The 15,241-nt window shown below is 54.6% G+C and overlaps 1 protein-coding gene across 5 annotated transcripts in view; it reads left to right on the plus strand.

Annotated features, from left to right (window-relative positions):
* Nucleotides 1-15,241, plus strand: part of LOC116956558 (ribosomal protein S6 kinase alpha-3-like) — a 120,905-nt gene that overhangs the window by 47,773 nt on the left and 57,891 nt on the right. For all 5 annotated transcript variants that reach the window (XM_076054461.1, XM_076054464.1, XM_076054460.1 and 2 more), the window contains exons 5-7: nt 8,511-8,592; nt 9,798-9,878; nt 11,691-11,770. In XM_076054461.1, coding sequence (XP_075910576.1) covers nt 8,511-8,592; nt 9,798-9,878; nt 11,691-11,770 — 243 coding nt within the window. The remainder of the gene's footprint in view (nt 1-8,510; nt 8,593-9,797; nt 9,879-11,690; nt 11,771-15,241) is intronic.

Raw genomic sequence — 15,241 nt, forward strand, 5'->3', positions numbered from 1 at the left:
TAAGCCCCTACAGCCTGTTGTAGGCCTCTACAGCCTGTTGTAGACCCCTACAGCCTGTTGTAGACCCCTACAGCCTGTTGTAGGCCCCTACAGCCTGTTGTAGGCCCCTACAGCCTGTTGTAGGCCTCTACAGCCTGTTGTAGACCCCTACAGCCTGTTGTAGGGCCCTACAGCCTGTTGTAGGCCCCTACAGCCTGTTGTAGGCCCCTACAGCCTGTTGTAGGCCCCTACAGCCTGTTGTAGGCCCCTACAGCCTGTTGTAGGCCTCTACAGCCTGTTGTAGACCCCTACAGCCTGTTGTAGACCCCTACAGCCTGTTGTAGGCCCCTACAGCCTGTTGTAGGCCTCTACAGTCTGTTGTAGACCCATACAGCCTGTTGTAAGCCCCTACAGCCTGTTGTAGGGCCCTACAGCCTGTTGTAAGCCCCTACAGCCTGTTGTAGGCCTCTACAGCCTGTTGTAGACCCCTAAAGCCTGTTGTAGATCCCTACAGCCTGTTGTAGATCCCTACAGCCTGTTGTAGGCCTCTACAGCCTGTTGTAGGCCCATACAGCCTGTTGTAGACCCCTACAGCCTGTTGTAGACCCCTACAGCCTGTTGTAGACCCCTACAGCCTGTTGTAGACCCCTACAGCCTGTTGTAGGCCCATACAGCCTGTTGTAGGCCCCTACAGACTGTTGTAGGCCTCTACAGCCTGTTGTAGACCCCTACAGCCTATTGTAGGCCCCTACAGGCTGTTGTAGACCCCTACAGCCTGTTGTAGGCCCCTACAGCCTGTTGTAGACCCCTACAGCCTGTTGTAGACCCCTAAAGCCTGTTGTAGGCCCTTACAGCCTGTTGTAGGCCTCTACAGCCTGCTGTAGGCCCCTACAGCCTGTTGTTGGCCTCTACAGCCTGTTGTAGGCCTCTACAGCCTGTTGTAGGCCCCTACAGCCTGTTGTAGGCCCCTACAGCCTGTTGTAGGCCCCTACAGCCTGTTGTAGACCCCTAAAGCCTGTTGTAGGGGCCTACAGCCTGTTGTAGACCCCTACAGGCTGTTGTAGATCCCTACAGGATGTTGTAGATCCCTACAGGCTGTTGTAGACCACTACAGCCTGTTGTAGACCCCTACAGTCTGTTGTAGGCCCCTACAGCCTGTTGTAGACCCCTACAGCCTGTTGTAGACCCCTACAGCCTGTTGTAGGCCTCTACAGCCTGTTGTAGACCCCTACAGCCTGTTGTAGACCCCTACAGGCTGTTGTAAGCCCCTACAGCCTGTTGTAGATCCCTAGAGACTGTTGTAGATCCCTAGAGCCTGTTGTAGGCCCCTACAGCCTGTTGTAGACTCCTACAGCCTGTTGTAAGCCCCTACAGGCTGTTGTAGACCCCTACAGCCTGTTGTAGACCCCTACAGGCTGTTGTAGACCCCTACAGCCTGTTGTAGACCCCTACAGCCTGTTGTAGGCCCCTACAGCCTGTTGTAGACCCCTACAGCATGTTGTAAGCCCCTACAGCCTGTTGTAGACCCTTACAGCCTGTTGTAGACCCCTACAGCCTGTTGTAGGCCTCTACAGCCTGTTGTAGGCCGCTACAGCCTGTTGTAGACCCCTACAGCCTGTTGTAGGCCTCTACAGCCTGTTGTGGACCCCTACAGCCTGTTGTAGACCCCTACAGCCTGTTGTAGACCCCTACAGCCTGTTGTAGACCTCTACAGCCTGTTGTAGACCCCTACAGCCTGTTGTAGTCCCTACAGGCTGTTGTAGACCCCTACAGCCTGTTGTAGACCTCTACAGCCTGTTGTAGACCCCTACAGCCTGTTGTAGACCCCTACAGCCTGTTGTAGACCCCTACAGCCTGTTGTAGGCCTCTACAGCCTGTTGTGGACCCCTACAGCCTGTTGTAGACCCCTACAGCCTGTTGTAGACCTCTGCAGCCTGTTGTAGGCCCCTACAGCCTGTTGTAGGCCCTTACAGCCTGTTGTAGGCCCCTACAGCCTGTTGTAGGCCCCTACAGCCTGTTGTAGGCCCTTACAGCCTGTTGTAGACCCCTACAGCCTGTTGTAGGCCTCTATAGCCTGTTGTAGGCCCCTACAACCTGTTGTAGGCCTCTACAGCCTGTTGTAGACCCCTACAGCCTGTTGTAGGCCTCTACAGCCTGTTGTAGGCCCCTACAGCCTGTTGTAGGCCCCTACAGCCTGTTGTAGGCCCCTACAGCCTGTTGTAGGCCCCTACAGCCTGTTGTAGACCCCTACAGCCTGTTGTAGACCCCTACAGCCTGTTGTAGGCCCCTACAGCCTGTTGTAGGCCGCTACAGCCTGTTGTAAACCCCTACAGACTGTTGTAGACCCCTACAGCCTGTTGTAGACCTCTACAGCCTGTTGTAGACCCCTACAGCCTGTTGTAGACCCCTACAGCCTGTTGTAGACCCCTACAGCCTGTTGTAGGCCTCTACAGCCTGTTGTGGACCCCTACAGCCTGTTGTAGACCCCTACAGCCTGTTGTAGACCTCTACAGCCTGTTGTAGGCCCCTACAGCCTGTTGTAGGCCCTTACAGCCTGTTGTAGGCCCCTACAGCCTGTTGTAGGCCCCTAAAGCCTGTTGTAGGCCCTTACAGCCTGTTGTAGACCCCTACAGCCTGTTGTAGGCCTCTACAGCCTGTTGTAGGCCCCTACAACCTGTTGTAGGCCTCTACAGCCTGTTGTAGACCCCTACAGCCTGTTGTTGGCCTCTACAGCCTGTTGTAGGCCCCTACAGCCTGTTGTAGGCCCCTACAGCCTGTTGTAGGCCCCTACAGCCTGTTGTAGGCCCCTACAGCCTGTTGTAGACCCCTACAGCCTGTTGTAGACCCCTACAGCCTGTTGTAGGCCCCTACAGCCTGTTGTAGGCCGCTACAGCCTGTTGTAAACCCCTACAGACTGTTGTAGACCCCTACAGCCTGTTGTAGACCCCTACAGTCTGTTGTAGACCCCTACAGTCTGTTGTAGACCCCTACAGCCTGTTGTAGGCCCCTATAGCCTGTTGTAGGCCTCTACAGCCTGTTGTAGACCCCTACAGCCTGTTGTAGACCCCTACAGCCTGTTGTAGGCCCCTACAGCCTGTTGTAGGCCCCTACAGCCTGTTGTAGACCCCTACAGCCTGTTGTAGACCCCTACAGCCTGTTGTAGGCCCCTACAGCCTGTTGTAGGCCCCTACAGCCTGGTGTAGGCCCATACAGCCTGTTGTAGGCCCCTACAGCCTGTTGTAGGCCCCTACAGCCTGTTGTAGGTCTCTACAGCCTGTTGTAGACCCCTACAGCCTGTTGTAGACCCCTACAGCCTGTTGTAGGCCCCTACAGCCTGTTGTAGGCCTCTACAGCCTGTTGTAGACCCCATACAGCCTGTTGTAAGCCCCTACAGCCTGTTGTAGGGCCCTACAGCCTGTTGTAAGCCCCTACAGCCTGTTGTAGGCCCCTACAGCCTGTTGTAGGGCCCTACAGCCTGTTGTAAGCCCCTACAGCCTGTTGTAGGCCTCTACAGCCTGTTGTAGACCCCTACAGCCTGTTGTAGACCCCTTCAGCCTGTTGTAGGCCCCTACATCCTGTTGTAGGCCCCTTCAGCCTGTTGTACGCCTCTACAGCCTGTTGTAGACCCCTACAGCCTGTTGTAGACCCCTACAGCCGGTTGTAGGCCCCTACAGCCTGTTGTAGGCCCCTACAGCCTGTTGTAGGCCCCTACAGCCTGTTGTAGGCCTCTACAGCCTGTTGTAGACCCCTACAGCCTGTTGTAGACCCCTACAGCCTGTTGTAGGCCCCTACAGCCTGTTGTAGGCCTCTACAGCCTGTTGTAGACCCATACAGCCTGTTGTAAGCCCCTACAGCCTGTTGTAGGGCCCTACAGCCTGTTGTAAGCCCCTACAGCCTGTTGTAGGCCTCTACAGCCTGTTGTAGACCCCTACAGCCTGTTGTAGATCCCTACAGCCTGTTGTAGATCCCTACAGCCTGTTGTAGGCCTCTACAGCCTGTTGTAGGCCCATACAGCCTGTTGTAGACCCCTACAGCCTGTTGTAGACCCCTACAGCCTGTTGTAGACCCCTACAGCCTGTTGTAGGCCCATACAGCCTGTTGTAGGCCCCTACAGACTGTTGTAGGCCTCTACAGCCTGTTGTAGACCCCTACAGCCTATTGTAGGCCCCTACAGGCTGTTGTAGACCCCTACAGCCTGTTGTAGGCCCCTACAGCCAGTTGTAGACCCCTACAGCCTGTTGTAGACCCCTAAAGCCTGTTGTAGGCCCTTACAGCCTGTTGTAGGCCTCTACAGCCTGCTGTAGGCCCCTACAGCCTGTTGTTGGCCTCTACAGCCTGTTGTAGGCCTCTACAGCCTGTTGTAGGCCTCTACAGCCTATTGTAGGCCCCTACAGCCTGTTGTAGACCCCTAAAGCCTGTTGTAGGGGCCTACAGGCTGTTGTAGACCCCTACAGGCTGTTGTAGATCCCTACAGGATGTTGTAGATCCCTACAGGCTGTTGTAGACCACTACAGCCTGTTGTAGACCCCTACAGTCTGTTGTAGGCCCCTACAGCCTGTTGTAGACCCCTACAGCCTGTTGTAGACCCCTACAGGCTGTTGTAGACCCCTACAGCCTGTTGTAGACCCCTACAGCCTGTTGTAGGCCCCTACAGCCTGTTGTAGACCCCTACAGCATGTTGTAAGCCCCTACAGCCTGTTGTAGACCCTTACAGCCTGTTGTAGACCCCTACAGCCTGTTGTAGGCCTCTACAGCCTGTTGTAGGCCGCTACAGCCTGTTGTAGACCCCTACAGCCTTTTGTAGGCCTCTACAGCCTGTTGTGGACCCCTACAGCCTGTTGTAGACCCCTACAGCCTGTTGTAGACCCCTACAGCCTGTTGTAGACCTCTACAGCCTGTTGTAGACCCCTACAGCCTGTTGTAGTCCCTACAGGCTGTTGTAGACCCCTACAGCCTGTTGTAGACCTCTACAGCCTGTTGTAGACCCCTACAGCCTGTTGTAGACCCCTACAGCCTGTTGTAGACCCCTACAGCCTGTTGTAGGCCTCTACAGCCTGTTGTGGACCCCTACAGCCTGTTGTAGACCCCTACAGCCTGTTGTAGACCTCTGCAGCCTGTTGTAGGCCCCTACAGCCTGTTGTAGGCCCTTACAGCCTGTTGTAGGCCCCTACAGCCTGTTGTAGGCCCCTACAGCCTGTTGTAGGCCCTTACAGCCTGTTGTAGACCCCTACAGCCTGTTGTAGGCCTCTATAGCCTGTTGTAGGCCCCTACAACCTGTTGTAGGCCTCTACAGCCTGTTGTAGACCCCTACAGCCTGTTGTAGGCCTCTACAGCCTGTTGTAGGCCCCTACAGCCTGTTGTAGGCCCCTACAGCCTGTTGTAGGCCCCTACAGCCTGTTGTAGGCCCCTACAGCCTGTTGTAGACCCCTACAGCCTGTTGTAGACCCCTACAGCCTGTTGTAGGCCCCTACAGCCTGTTGTAGGCCGCTACAGCCTGTTGTAAACCCCTACAGACTGTTGTAGACCCCTACAGCCTGTTGTAGACCTCTACAGCCTGTTGTAGACCCCTACAGCCTGTTGTAGACCCCTACAGCCTGTTGTAGACCCCTACAGCCTGTTGTAGGCCTCTACAGCCTGTTGTGGACCCCTACAGCCTGTTGTAGACCCCTACAGCCTGTTGTAGACCTCTACAGCCTGTTGTAGGCCCCTACAGCCTGTTGTAGGCCCTTACAGCCTGTTGTAGGCCCCTACAGCCTGTTGTAGGCCCCTAAAGCCTGTTGTAGGCCCTTACAGCCTGTTGTAGACCCCTACAGCCTGTTGTAGGCCTCTACAGCCTGTTGTAGGCCCCTACAACCTGTTGTAGGCCTCTACAGCCTGTTGTAGACCCCTACAGCCTGTTGTTGGCCTCTACAGCCTGTTGTAGGCCCCTACAGCCTGTTGTAGGCCCCTACAGCCTGTTGTAGGCCCCTACAGCCTGTTGTAGGCCCCTACAGCCTGTTGTAGACCCCTACAGCCTGTTGTAGACCCCTACAGCCTGTTGTAGGCCCCTACAGCCTGTTGTAGGCCGCTACAGCCTGTTGTAAACCCCTACAGACTGTTGTAGACCCCTACAGCCTGTTGTAGACCCCTACAGTCTGTTGTAGACCCCTACAGTCTGTTGTAGACCCCTACAGCCTGTTGTAGGCCCCTATAGCCTGTTGTAGGCCTCTACAGCCTGTTGTAGACCCCTACAGCCTGTTGTAGACCCCTACAGCCTGTTGTAGGCCCCTACAGCCTGTTGTAGGCCCCTACAGCCTGTTGTAGACCCCTACAGCCTGTTGTAGACCCCTACAGCCTGTTGTAGGTCCCTACAGCCTGTTGTAGGCCCCTACAGCCTGGTGTAGGCCCATACAGCCTGTTGTAGGCCCCTACAGCCTGTTGTAGGCCCCTACAGCCTGTTGTAGGTCTCTACAGCCTGTTGTAGACCCCTACAGCCTGTTGTAGACCCCTACAGCCTGTTGTAGGCCCCTACAGCCTGTTGTAGGCCTCTACAGCCTGTTGTAGACCCCATACAGCCTGTTGTAAGCCCCTACAGCCTGTTGTAGGGCCCTACAGCCTGTTGTAAGCCCCTACAGCCTGTTGTAGGCCCCTACAGCCTGTTGTAGGGCCCTACAGCCTGTTGTAAGCCCCTACAGCCTGTTGTAGGCCTCTACAGCCTGTTGTAGACCCCTACAGCCTGTTGTAGACCCCTTCAGCCTGTTGTAGGCCCCTACATCCTGTTGTAGGCCCCTTCAGCCTGTTGTACGCCTCTACAGCCTGTTGTAGACCCCTACAGCCTGTTGTAGACCCCTACAGCCGGTTGTAGGCCCCTACAGCCTGTTGTAGGCCCCTACAGCCTGTTGTAGGCCCCTACAGCCTGTTGTAGGCCTCTACAGCCTGTTGTAGACCCCTACAGCCTGTTGTAGACCCCTACAGCCTGTTGTAGGCCCCTACAGCCTGTTGTAGGCCTCTACAGCCTGTTGTAGACCCATACAGCCTGTTGTAAGCCCCTACAGCCTGTTGTAGGGCCCTACAGCCTGTTGTAAGCCCCTACAGCCTGTTGTAGGCCTCTACAGCCTGTTGTAGACCCCTACAGCCTGTTGTAGATCCCTACAGCCTGTTGTAGATCCCTACAGCCTGTTGTAGGCCTCTACAGCCTGTTGTAGGCCCATACAGCCTGTTGTAGACCCCTACAGCCTGTTGTAGACCCCTACAGCCTGTTGTAGACCCCTACAGCCTGTTGTAGGCCCATACAGCCTGTTGTAGGCCCCTACAGACTGTTGTAGGCCTCTACAGCCTGTTGTAGACCCCTACAGCCTATTGTAGGCCCCTACAGGCTGTTGTAGACCCCTACAGCCTGTTGTAGGCCCCTACAGCCAGTTGTAGACCCCTACAGCCTGTTGTAGACCCCTAAAGCCTGTTGTAGGCCCTTACAGCCTGTTGTAGGCCTCTACAGCCTGCTGTAGGCCCCTACAGCCTGTTGTTGGCCTCTACAGCCTGTTGTAGGCCTCTACAGCCTGTTCTAGGCCTCTACAGCCTATTGTAGGCCCCTACAGCCTGTTGTAGACCCCTAAAGCCTGTTGTAGGGGCCTACAGGCTGTTGTAGACCCCTACAGGCTGTTGTAGATCCCTACAGGATGTTGTAGATCCCTACAGGCTGTTGTAGACCACTACAGCCTGTTGTAGACCCCTACAGTCTGTTGTAGGCCCCTACAGCCTGTTGTAGACCCCTACAGCCTGTTGTAGACCCCTACAGCCTGTTGTAGGCCTCTACAGCCTGTTGTAGACCCCTACAGCCTGTTGTAGGCCCCTACAGGCTGTTGTAAGCCCCTACAGCCTGTTGTAGATCCCTAGAGACTGTTGTAGATCCCTAGAGCCTGTTGTAGGCCCCTACAGCCTGTTGTAGACTCCTACAGCCTGTTGTAAGCCCCTACAGGCTGTTGTAGACCCCTACAGCCTGTTGTAGACCCCTACAGGCTGTTGTAGACCCCTACAGCCTGTTGTAGACCCCTACAGCCTGTTGTAGGCCCCTACAGCCTGTTGTAGACCCCTACAGCCTGTTGTAGACCCCTACAGCCTGTTGTAGGCCTCTACAGCCTGTTGTAGGCCGCTACAGCCTGTTGTAGACCCCTACAGCCTGTTGTAGACCCCTACAGCCTGTTGTAGACCCCTACAGCCTGTTGTAGACCTCTACAGTCTGTTGTAGACCCCTACAGCCTGTTGTAGGCCCCTACAGCCTGTTGTAGGCCCCTACAGCCTGTTGTAGGCCCCTACAGCCTGTTGTAGGCCCCTACAGCCTGTTGTAGGCCCCTACAGCCTGTTGTAGGCCCCTACAGTCTGTTGTAGACCCCTACAGCCTGTTGTAGACCCCTACAGCCTGTTGTAGGCCGCTACAGCCTGTCCGAGGCCACACAGGTGATCTTTCGTTGTGTTGTGCGTGCGTGTTTGTGTGTTTGTGTGTTTGTGTGCGTGCGTGTTTGTGTGTTTGTGTGTTTGTGTGTTTGTGTGCGCAGGTGTTTCTCGTGCGTAAGGTGACCGGGTCGGACAAGGGCCAGCTGTTCGCCATGAAGGTCCTCAAGAAAGCCACGCTCAAGGGTGCGTGGGAGCGGTGGGCACTCCGTGTGCGTGTGTCCATGTGTGTGTGCGTGTGTCTGTGTGTGCGAGTGTGAATGTGTCTGTGTGCGTGTGTGTGCGTGTGTGTGTGTGTGTGCGTGTGTCTGTGTGTGCGAGTCTCTGTGTGAGTGTCTGTGTGCGAGTCTCTGTGTGAGTGTGTCTATGTGTGTGCGAGTCTCTGTGTGCGTCTGTCTGTGTGCGTGTGTCTGTGTGGGTGTGTGTGTTAGTGTGTCTGTGTGCGTGTGTCTGTGTGTGCGAGTCTCTGTGTGCGTGTGTCCGTGTGCGTGTGTCTGTGTGTGTGTGTGTGTGAGTGTGTCTGTGTGCGTGTGTCTGTGTGTGCGAGTCTCTGTGTGCGTGTGTCCGTGTGCGTGTGTGTGTGTGTGTGTTAGTGTGTCTGTGTGTGCTAGTCTCTGTGTGAGTGTGTGTGTGTGTGCGAGTCTCTGTGTGAGTGTGTCTGTGTGTGTGTGAGTGTGAGTGTGTCTGTGTGCGTGTGTCTGTGTGTGTGAGTGTGAGTGTGTCTGTGTGCGTGTGTCTGTGTGTGCGAGTCTCTGTGTGAGTGTCTGTGTGTGTGTGAGTCTCTGTGTGTGAGTGTGTCTGTGTGCGTGTGTGCGAGTCTCTGTGTGAGTGTGTCCGTGTGCGAGTCTCTGTGTGAGTGTGTCTATGTGTGTGTGTCTATGTGTGTGCGAGTCTTTGTGTTAGTGTGTCTGTGTGTGTCTATATGTGCGTGTGTCTATGTGTGAGTGTCTCCGTGTGCGTGTGTGTGCGAGTCTCTGTGTGAGTGTGTCTGTTTGTGTGTGTGCGAGTCTCTGTGTGAGCGTGTCTATGTGTGTGCGAGTCTCTGTGTGAGTGTGTCTGTGTGCGTGTGTGTGCGAGTCTCTGTGTGAGTGTGTCTGTGTGTGTGCGAGCCTCTGTGTGCGTGAGTCTCTGTGTGTGTCTGTGTGTGTGCGAGTCTCTGTGTGCGTGTGTCTATGTGTGTGCGTGTCTCTGTGTGCGTGTGTCTGTGTGTGAGCGTCTCCGTGTGTGTGTGTGCGTGTGGCGGGGAGAGAGACGCAGACTCCAAATATACAGCAGCAGCAGAAGGCAGTGCCATGGTCGGGATCGAACCCCACGACCTCCTGCGTCCATGGGTTCAATCCTTGTCTTCACCTTTTGTGTGCGTCCACCCTCACACCTCCCCGCGTGCTCAGTTCGCGACCGTGTGAGGACGAAGATGGAGCGAGACATCCTGGTGGACGTCAACCACCCCTTCATCGTGCGCCTCCACTATGGTGAGCAGCCGCCGTAGCCGCCGTAGTCCATCTGCACGCGCTCCACCAACCCCTGGCCGCTCTCGCCGGAGCCGCCGGCGCCGTCCGTCCGTCCGTCCGTCCGTCCGGAGTTTGGCGAGATTTGTGGTGTAGGCGCTCGTCTGTACGTCACTTTGTGTGCGTGCGAGTGTCTGAGTGTGTGCGTGTGTGTCAGTGTCTGTGTGTGTGTGTCTGTGAGTGTGTGTGTGTGTCTGTGAGTGTGTGTGTGTCTGTGAGTGTGTGTGTCTGTGAGTGTGTGTGTGTCTGTGAGTGTGTGTGTCTGTGTCTGTATGTGTGTGTCTGTGTGTGTCAGTGTGTCAGTGTCAGTGTCTGTGTGTGTGTCAGTGTCTGTGTGTGTCAGTATGTGTCTGTGTGTGTCAGTGTCTGTGTGTGTCAGTGTCTGTGTGTGTCAGTGTCTGTGTGTGTGTCTGTGTCAGTATCTGTGTGTGTGTGTGTCAGTGTCTGTGTGTGTCAGTATGTGTCTGTGTGTGTCAGTGTCTGTGTGTGTCAGTATGTGTCTGTGTCTGTGTGTGTCAGTATGTGTCTGTGTCTGTGTGTGTCAGTATGTGTCTGTGTGTGTCTGTGTCTGTGTGTGTCAGTGTCTGTGTGTGTCAGTGTCTGTGTGTGTCAGTGTCTGTGTGTGTCTGTGTGTCTGTGTGTGTCAGTATGTGTCTGTGTGTGTGTCAGTATGTGTGTGTGTGTCTGTGTGTGTGTCAGTATGTGTGTGTGTGTCTGTGTGTGTGTGTCTGTGTGTGTGTGTGTGTCTGTGTGTGTGTGTGTGTCAGTGTGTGTGTGTGTCATTGTGTGTGTGTGTCTGTGTCAGTATCTGTGTGTGTGTCTGTGTGTGTGTCAGTGTGTCAGTGTGTGTGTGTCAGTATCTGTGTATCAGTGTGTGTCAGTATGTGTCTGTGTGTGTGTGTGTCAGTGTCTGTGTGTCTGTGTGTGTGTGTGTCAGTGTCTGTGTGTCTGTATGTGTGTGTGTCAGTGTCTGTGTGTGTCTGTATGTGTGTCAGTGTGTGTCTGTATGTGTGTCTGTGTGTGTCTGTATGTGTGTCAGTGTGTGTCTGTATGTGTGTGCGTGTGTGTGTGTGGGGAGAGCGGTGGTGCAGCGGTTAGCGCTGCGCTACGAACCCGGCGACCCGAGTTTGAGTCCCGCCCATGCCCAACGCCGGTGACGATTATCTGAAAGCGATCTCGGGCCTCCCCTAGGTCGACTCAGCCTCAAACGAGTACCTGGTGTAGCGGTGTAGTGGTGTAGTAAACATCGCTAGCACTGGGAGAGACAAAGGCGGCCGGGCGTGGTGCTGCTGGACACCCCCCACCCCCTCGTGTACCCTGCCAGCCTTCATAGGCAGCTGCTGCTACTCGCTACTAACAGCACTTGCCCCTACAGTCTGCTAGAGGCTACACGGGGGACCTTTGTCTTTGTGTGTTCATAGGCAGCTGCTGCTACTCGCTACTAGCAGCACTTGCCCCTACGGTCTGCTAGAGGCTACACGGGGGACCTTTGTCTTTGTGTGTTCATAGGCAGCTGCTGCTACTCGCTACTAGCAGCACTTGCCCCTACAGCCTGCTAGAGGCTACACGGGGGACCTTTGTCTTTGTGTGTTCATAGGCAGCTGCTGCTACTCGCTACTAACAGCACTTGCCCCTACAGCCTGCTAGAGGCTACACGGGGGATCTTTGTCTTTGTGTGTTTATAGTCAGCTGCTGCTACTCGCTACTAGCAGCACTTGCCCCTACAGTCTGCTAGAGGCTACACGGGGGACCTTTGTCTCTGTCTCTGTGTCGCAGCGTTCCAGACGGAGGGGAAACTCTACCTCATCCTGGACTTCCTGCGAGGCGGTGACCTCTTCTCTCGCCTCTCCAAAGAGGTGAACTCTCGCCCAACGTGTCGCCATCATCATCGTCATCATCGTCATCATCATCGTCGTCATCATCATCGTCATCATCATCGTCATCATCATCATCATCGTCGTTATCATCTCTGTCTCGACGTGCGTCGCCGTGCCGTGCCGGCCTTCATCGGCGCTGCCGCTGCTGCTACTCGCTACTAACAGCACTTGCCCCTACAGTCTGTTAGAGGCTACACGGGGGACCTTTGTCTTTGTGTGTTCATAGGTAGCTGCTGCTACTTGCTACTAACAACACTTGCCCCTACAGCCTGTTAGAAGCTACATGGGGGACCTTTGTCTTTGTGTGTTCATAGGTAGCTGCTGCTACTCGCTACTAACAGCACTTGCCCCTACAGCCCTGCTAGAGGCTACACGGGGGATCTTTGTCTTTGTGTGTTCATAGGTAGCTGCTGCTACTCGCTACTAACAGCACTTGCCCCTACGGTCTGTTAGAGGCTACACGGGGGACCTTTGTCTTTGTGTGTTCATAGGCAGCTGCTGCTACTCGCTACTAACAGCACTTGCCCCTACAGCCTTGCTAGAGGCTACATGGGGGAGCTTTGTCTTTGTGTGTTCGTAGGTAGCTGCTGCTACTCGCTACTAACAGCACTTGCCCCTACAGCCCTGCTAGAGGCTACACGGGGGACCTTTGTCTTTGTGTGTTCATAGGTAGCTGCTGCTACTCGCTACTAACAGCACTTGCCCCTACAGCCCTGCTAGAGGCTACACGGGGGATCTTTGTCTTTGTGTGTTCATAGGTAGCTGCTGCTACTCGCTACTAACAGCACTTGCCCCTACAGCCCTGCTAGAGGCTACATGGGGGATCTTTGTCATTGTGTGTTCATAGGTAGCTGCTGCTACTCGCTACTAACAGCACTTGCCCCTACGGTCTGTTAGAGGCTACACGGGGGATCTTTGTCTTTGTGTGTTCATAGGTAGCTGCTGCTACTCGCTACTAACAGCACTTGCCCCTACAACCCTGCTGCTAGAGGCTACATGGGGGATCTTTGTCTTTGTGTGTTCATAGGTAGCTGCTGCTACTCGCTACTAACAGCACTTGCCCCTACAGCCCTGCTAGAGGCTACATGGGGGATCTTTGTCTTTGTGTGTTCATAGGTAGCTGCTGCTACTCGCTACTAACAGCACTTGCCCCTACGGTCTGTTAGAGGCTACACGGGGGATCTTTGTCTTTGTGTGTTCATAGGTAGCTGCTGCTACTCGCTACTAACAGCACTTGCCCCTACAACCCTGCTGCTAGAGGCTACATGGGGGATCTTTGTCTTTGTGTGTTCATAGGTAGCTGCTGCTACTCGCTACTAACAGCACTTGCCCCTACAACCCTGCTGCTAGAGGCTACACGGGGGATCTTTGTCTTTGTGTGTTCATAGGCAGCTGCTGCTACTCGCTACTGACAGCACTTGCCCCTACAGCCTGCTAGAGGCTACACGGGGGATCTTTGTCTTTGTGTGTTGATAGGTAGCTGCCCCTACTCGCTACTAGCAGCACTTGCCCCTTCAGTCTGTTAGAGGCTACACGGGGGATCTTTGTCTTTGTGTGTTGATAGGTAGCTACTGCTACTCGCTACTAACAGCACTTGCCCCTACAGCCCTGCTGCTAGAGGCTACACGGGGGATCTTTGTCTTTGTGTGTTCATAGGCAGCTGCTGCTACTCGCTACTAACAGCACTTGCCCCTACAGCCCTGCTGCTAGAGGCTACACGGGGGATCTTTGTCTTTGTGTGTTCATAGGCAGCTGCTGCTACTCGCTACTAACAGCACTTGCCCCTACAGCCCTGCTGCTAGAGGCTACACGGGGGATCTTTGTCTTTGTGTGTTCATAGGTAGCTGCTGCTACTCGCTACTAACAGCACTTGCCCCTACAGTCTGTTAGAGGTTACACGGGGGACCTTTGTCTTTGTGTGTTCATAGGTAGCTGCTGCTACTCGCTACTAACAGCACTTGCCCCTACGGTCTGCTAGAGGCTACACGGGGGACCTTTGTCTTTGCGTGTTCATAGGCAGCTGCTGCTACTCGCTACTAACAGCACTTGCCCCTACAGCCCTGCTAGAGGCTACACGGGGGACCTTTGTCTTTGTGTCTTCATAGGCAGCTGCTGCTACTCGCTACTAACAGCACTTGCCCCTACAGCCCTGCTGCTAGAGGCTACACGGGGGACCTTTGTCTTTGTGTGTTCATAGGCAGCTGCTGCTACTCGCTACTAACAGCACTTGCCCCTACAGTCCTGCTAGAGGCTACACGGGGGAGCTTTGTCTTTGTGTGTTCATAGGCAGCTGCTGCTACTCGCTACTAACAGCACTTGCCCCAACAGCCCTGCTCCTAGAGGCTACACGGGGGATCTTTGTCTTTGTGTGTTCATAGGCAGCTGCTGCTACTCGCTACTAACAGCACTTGCCCCTACGGTCTGTTAGAGGCTACACGGGGGACCTTTGTCTTTGTGTGTTCATAGGCAGCTGCTGCTACTCGCTACTAACAGCACTTGCCCCTACAGCCTTGCTAGAGGCTACATGGGGGAGCTTTGTCTTTGTGTGTTCGTAGGTAGCTGCTGCTACTCGCTACTAACAGCACTTGCCCCTACAGCCCTGCTAGAGGCTACACGGGGGACCTTTGTCTTTGTGTGTTCATAGGTAGCTGCTGCTACTCGCTACTAACAGCACTTGCCCCTACAGCCCTGCTAGAGGCTACACGGGGGATCTTTGTCTTTGTGTGTTCATAGGTAGCTGCTGCTACTCGCTACTAACAGCACTTGCCCCTACAGCCCTGCTAGAGGCTACATGGGGGATCTTTGTCATTGTGTGTTCATAGGTAGCTGCTGCTACTCGCTACTAACAGCACTTGCCCCTACGGTCTGTTAGAGGCTACACGGGGGATCTTTGTCTTTGTGTGTTCATAGGTAGCTGCTGCTACTCGCTACTAACAGCACTTGCCCCTACAACCCTGCTGCTAGAGGCTACATGGGGGATCTTTGTCTTTGTGTGTTCATAGGTAGCTGCTGCTACTCGCTACTAACAGCACTTGCCCCTACAGCCCTGCTAGAGGCTACATGGGGGATCTTTGTCTTTGTGTGTTCATAGGTAGCTGCTGCTACTCGCTACTAACAGCACTTGCCCCTACGGTCTGTTAGAGGCTACACGGGGGATCTTTGTCTTTGTGTGTTCATAGGTAGCTGCTGCTACTCGCTACTAACAGCACTTGCCCCTACAACCCTGCTGCTAGAGGCTACATGGGGGATCTTTGTCTTTGTGTGTTCATAGGTAGCTGCTGCTACTCGCTACTAACAGCACTTGCCCCTACAACCCTGCTGCTAGAGGCTACACGGGGGATCTTTGTCTTTGTGTGTTCATAGGCAGCTGCTGCTACTCGCTACTAACAGCACTTGCCCCTACAGCCCTGCTGCTAGAGGCTACACGGGGGATCTTTGTCTTTGTGTGTT

Source organism: Petromyzon marinus, chromosome 66 (genome assembly GCF_048934315.1).
Source record: "Petromyzon marinus isolate PM22_M1 ecotype Great Lakes invasive population chromosome 66, UKy_Petmar_22M1.pri1.0, whole genome shotgun sequence".
Taxonomy (NCBI): Eukaryota; Metazoa; Chordata; class Hyperoartia; order Petromyzontiformes; family Petromyzontidae; genus Petromyzon; species Petromyzon marinus.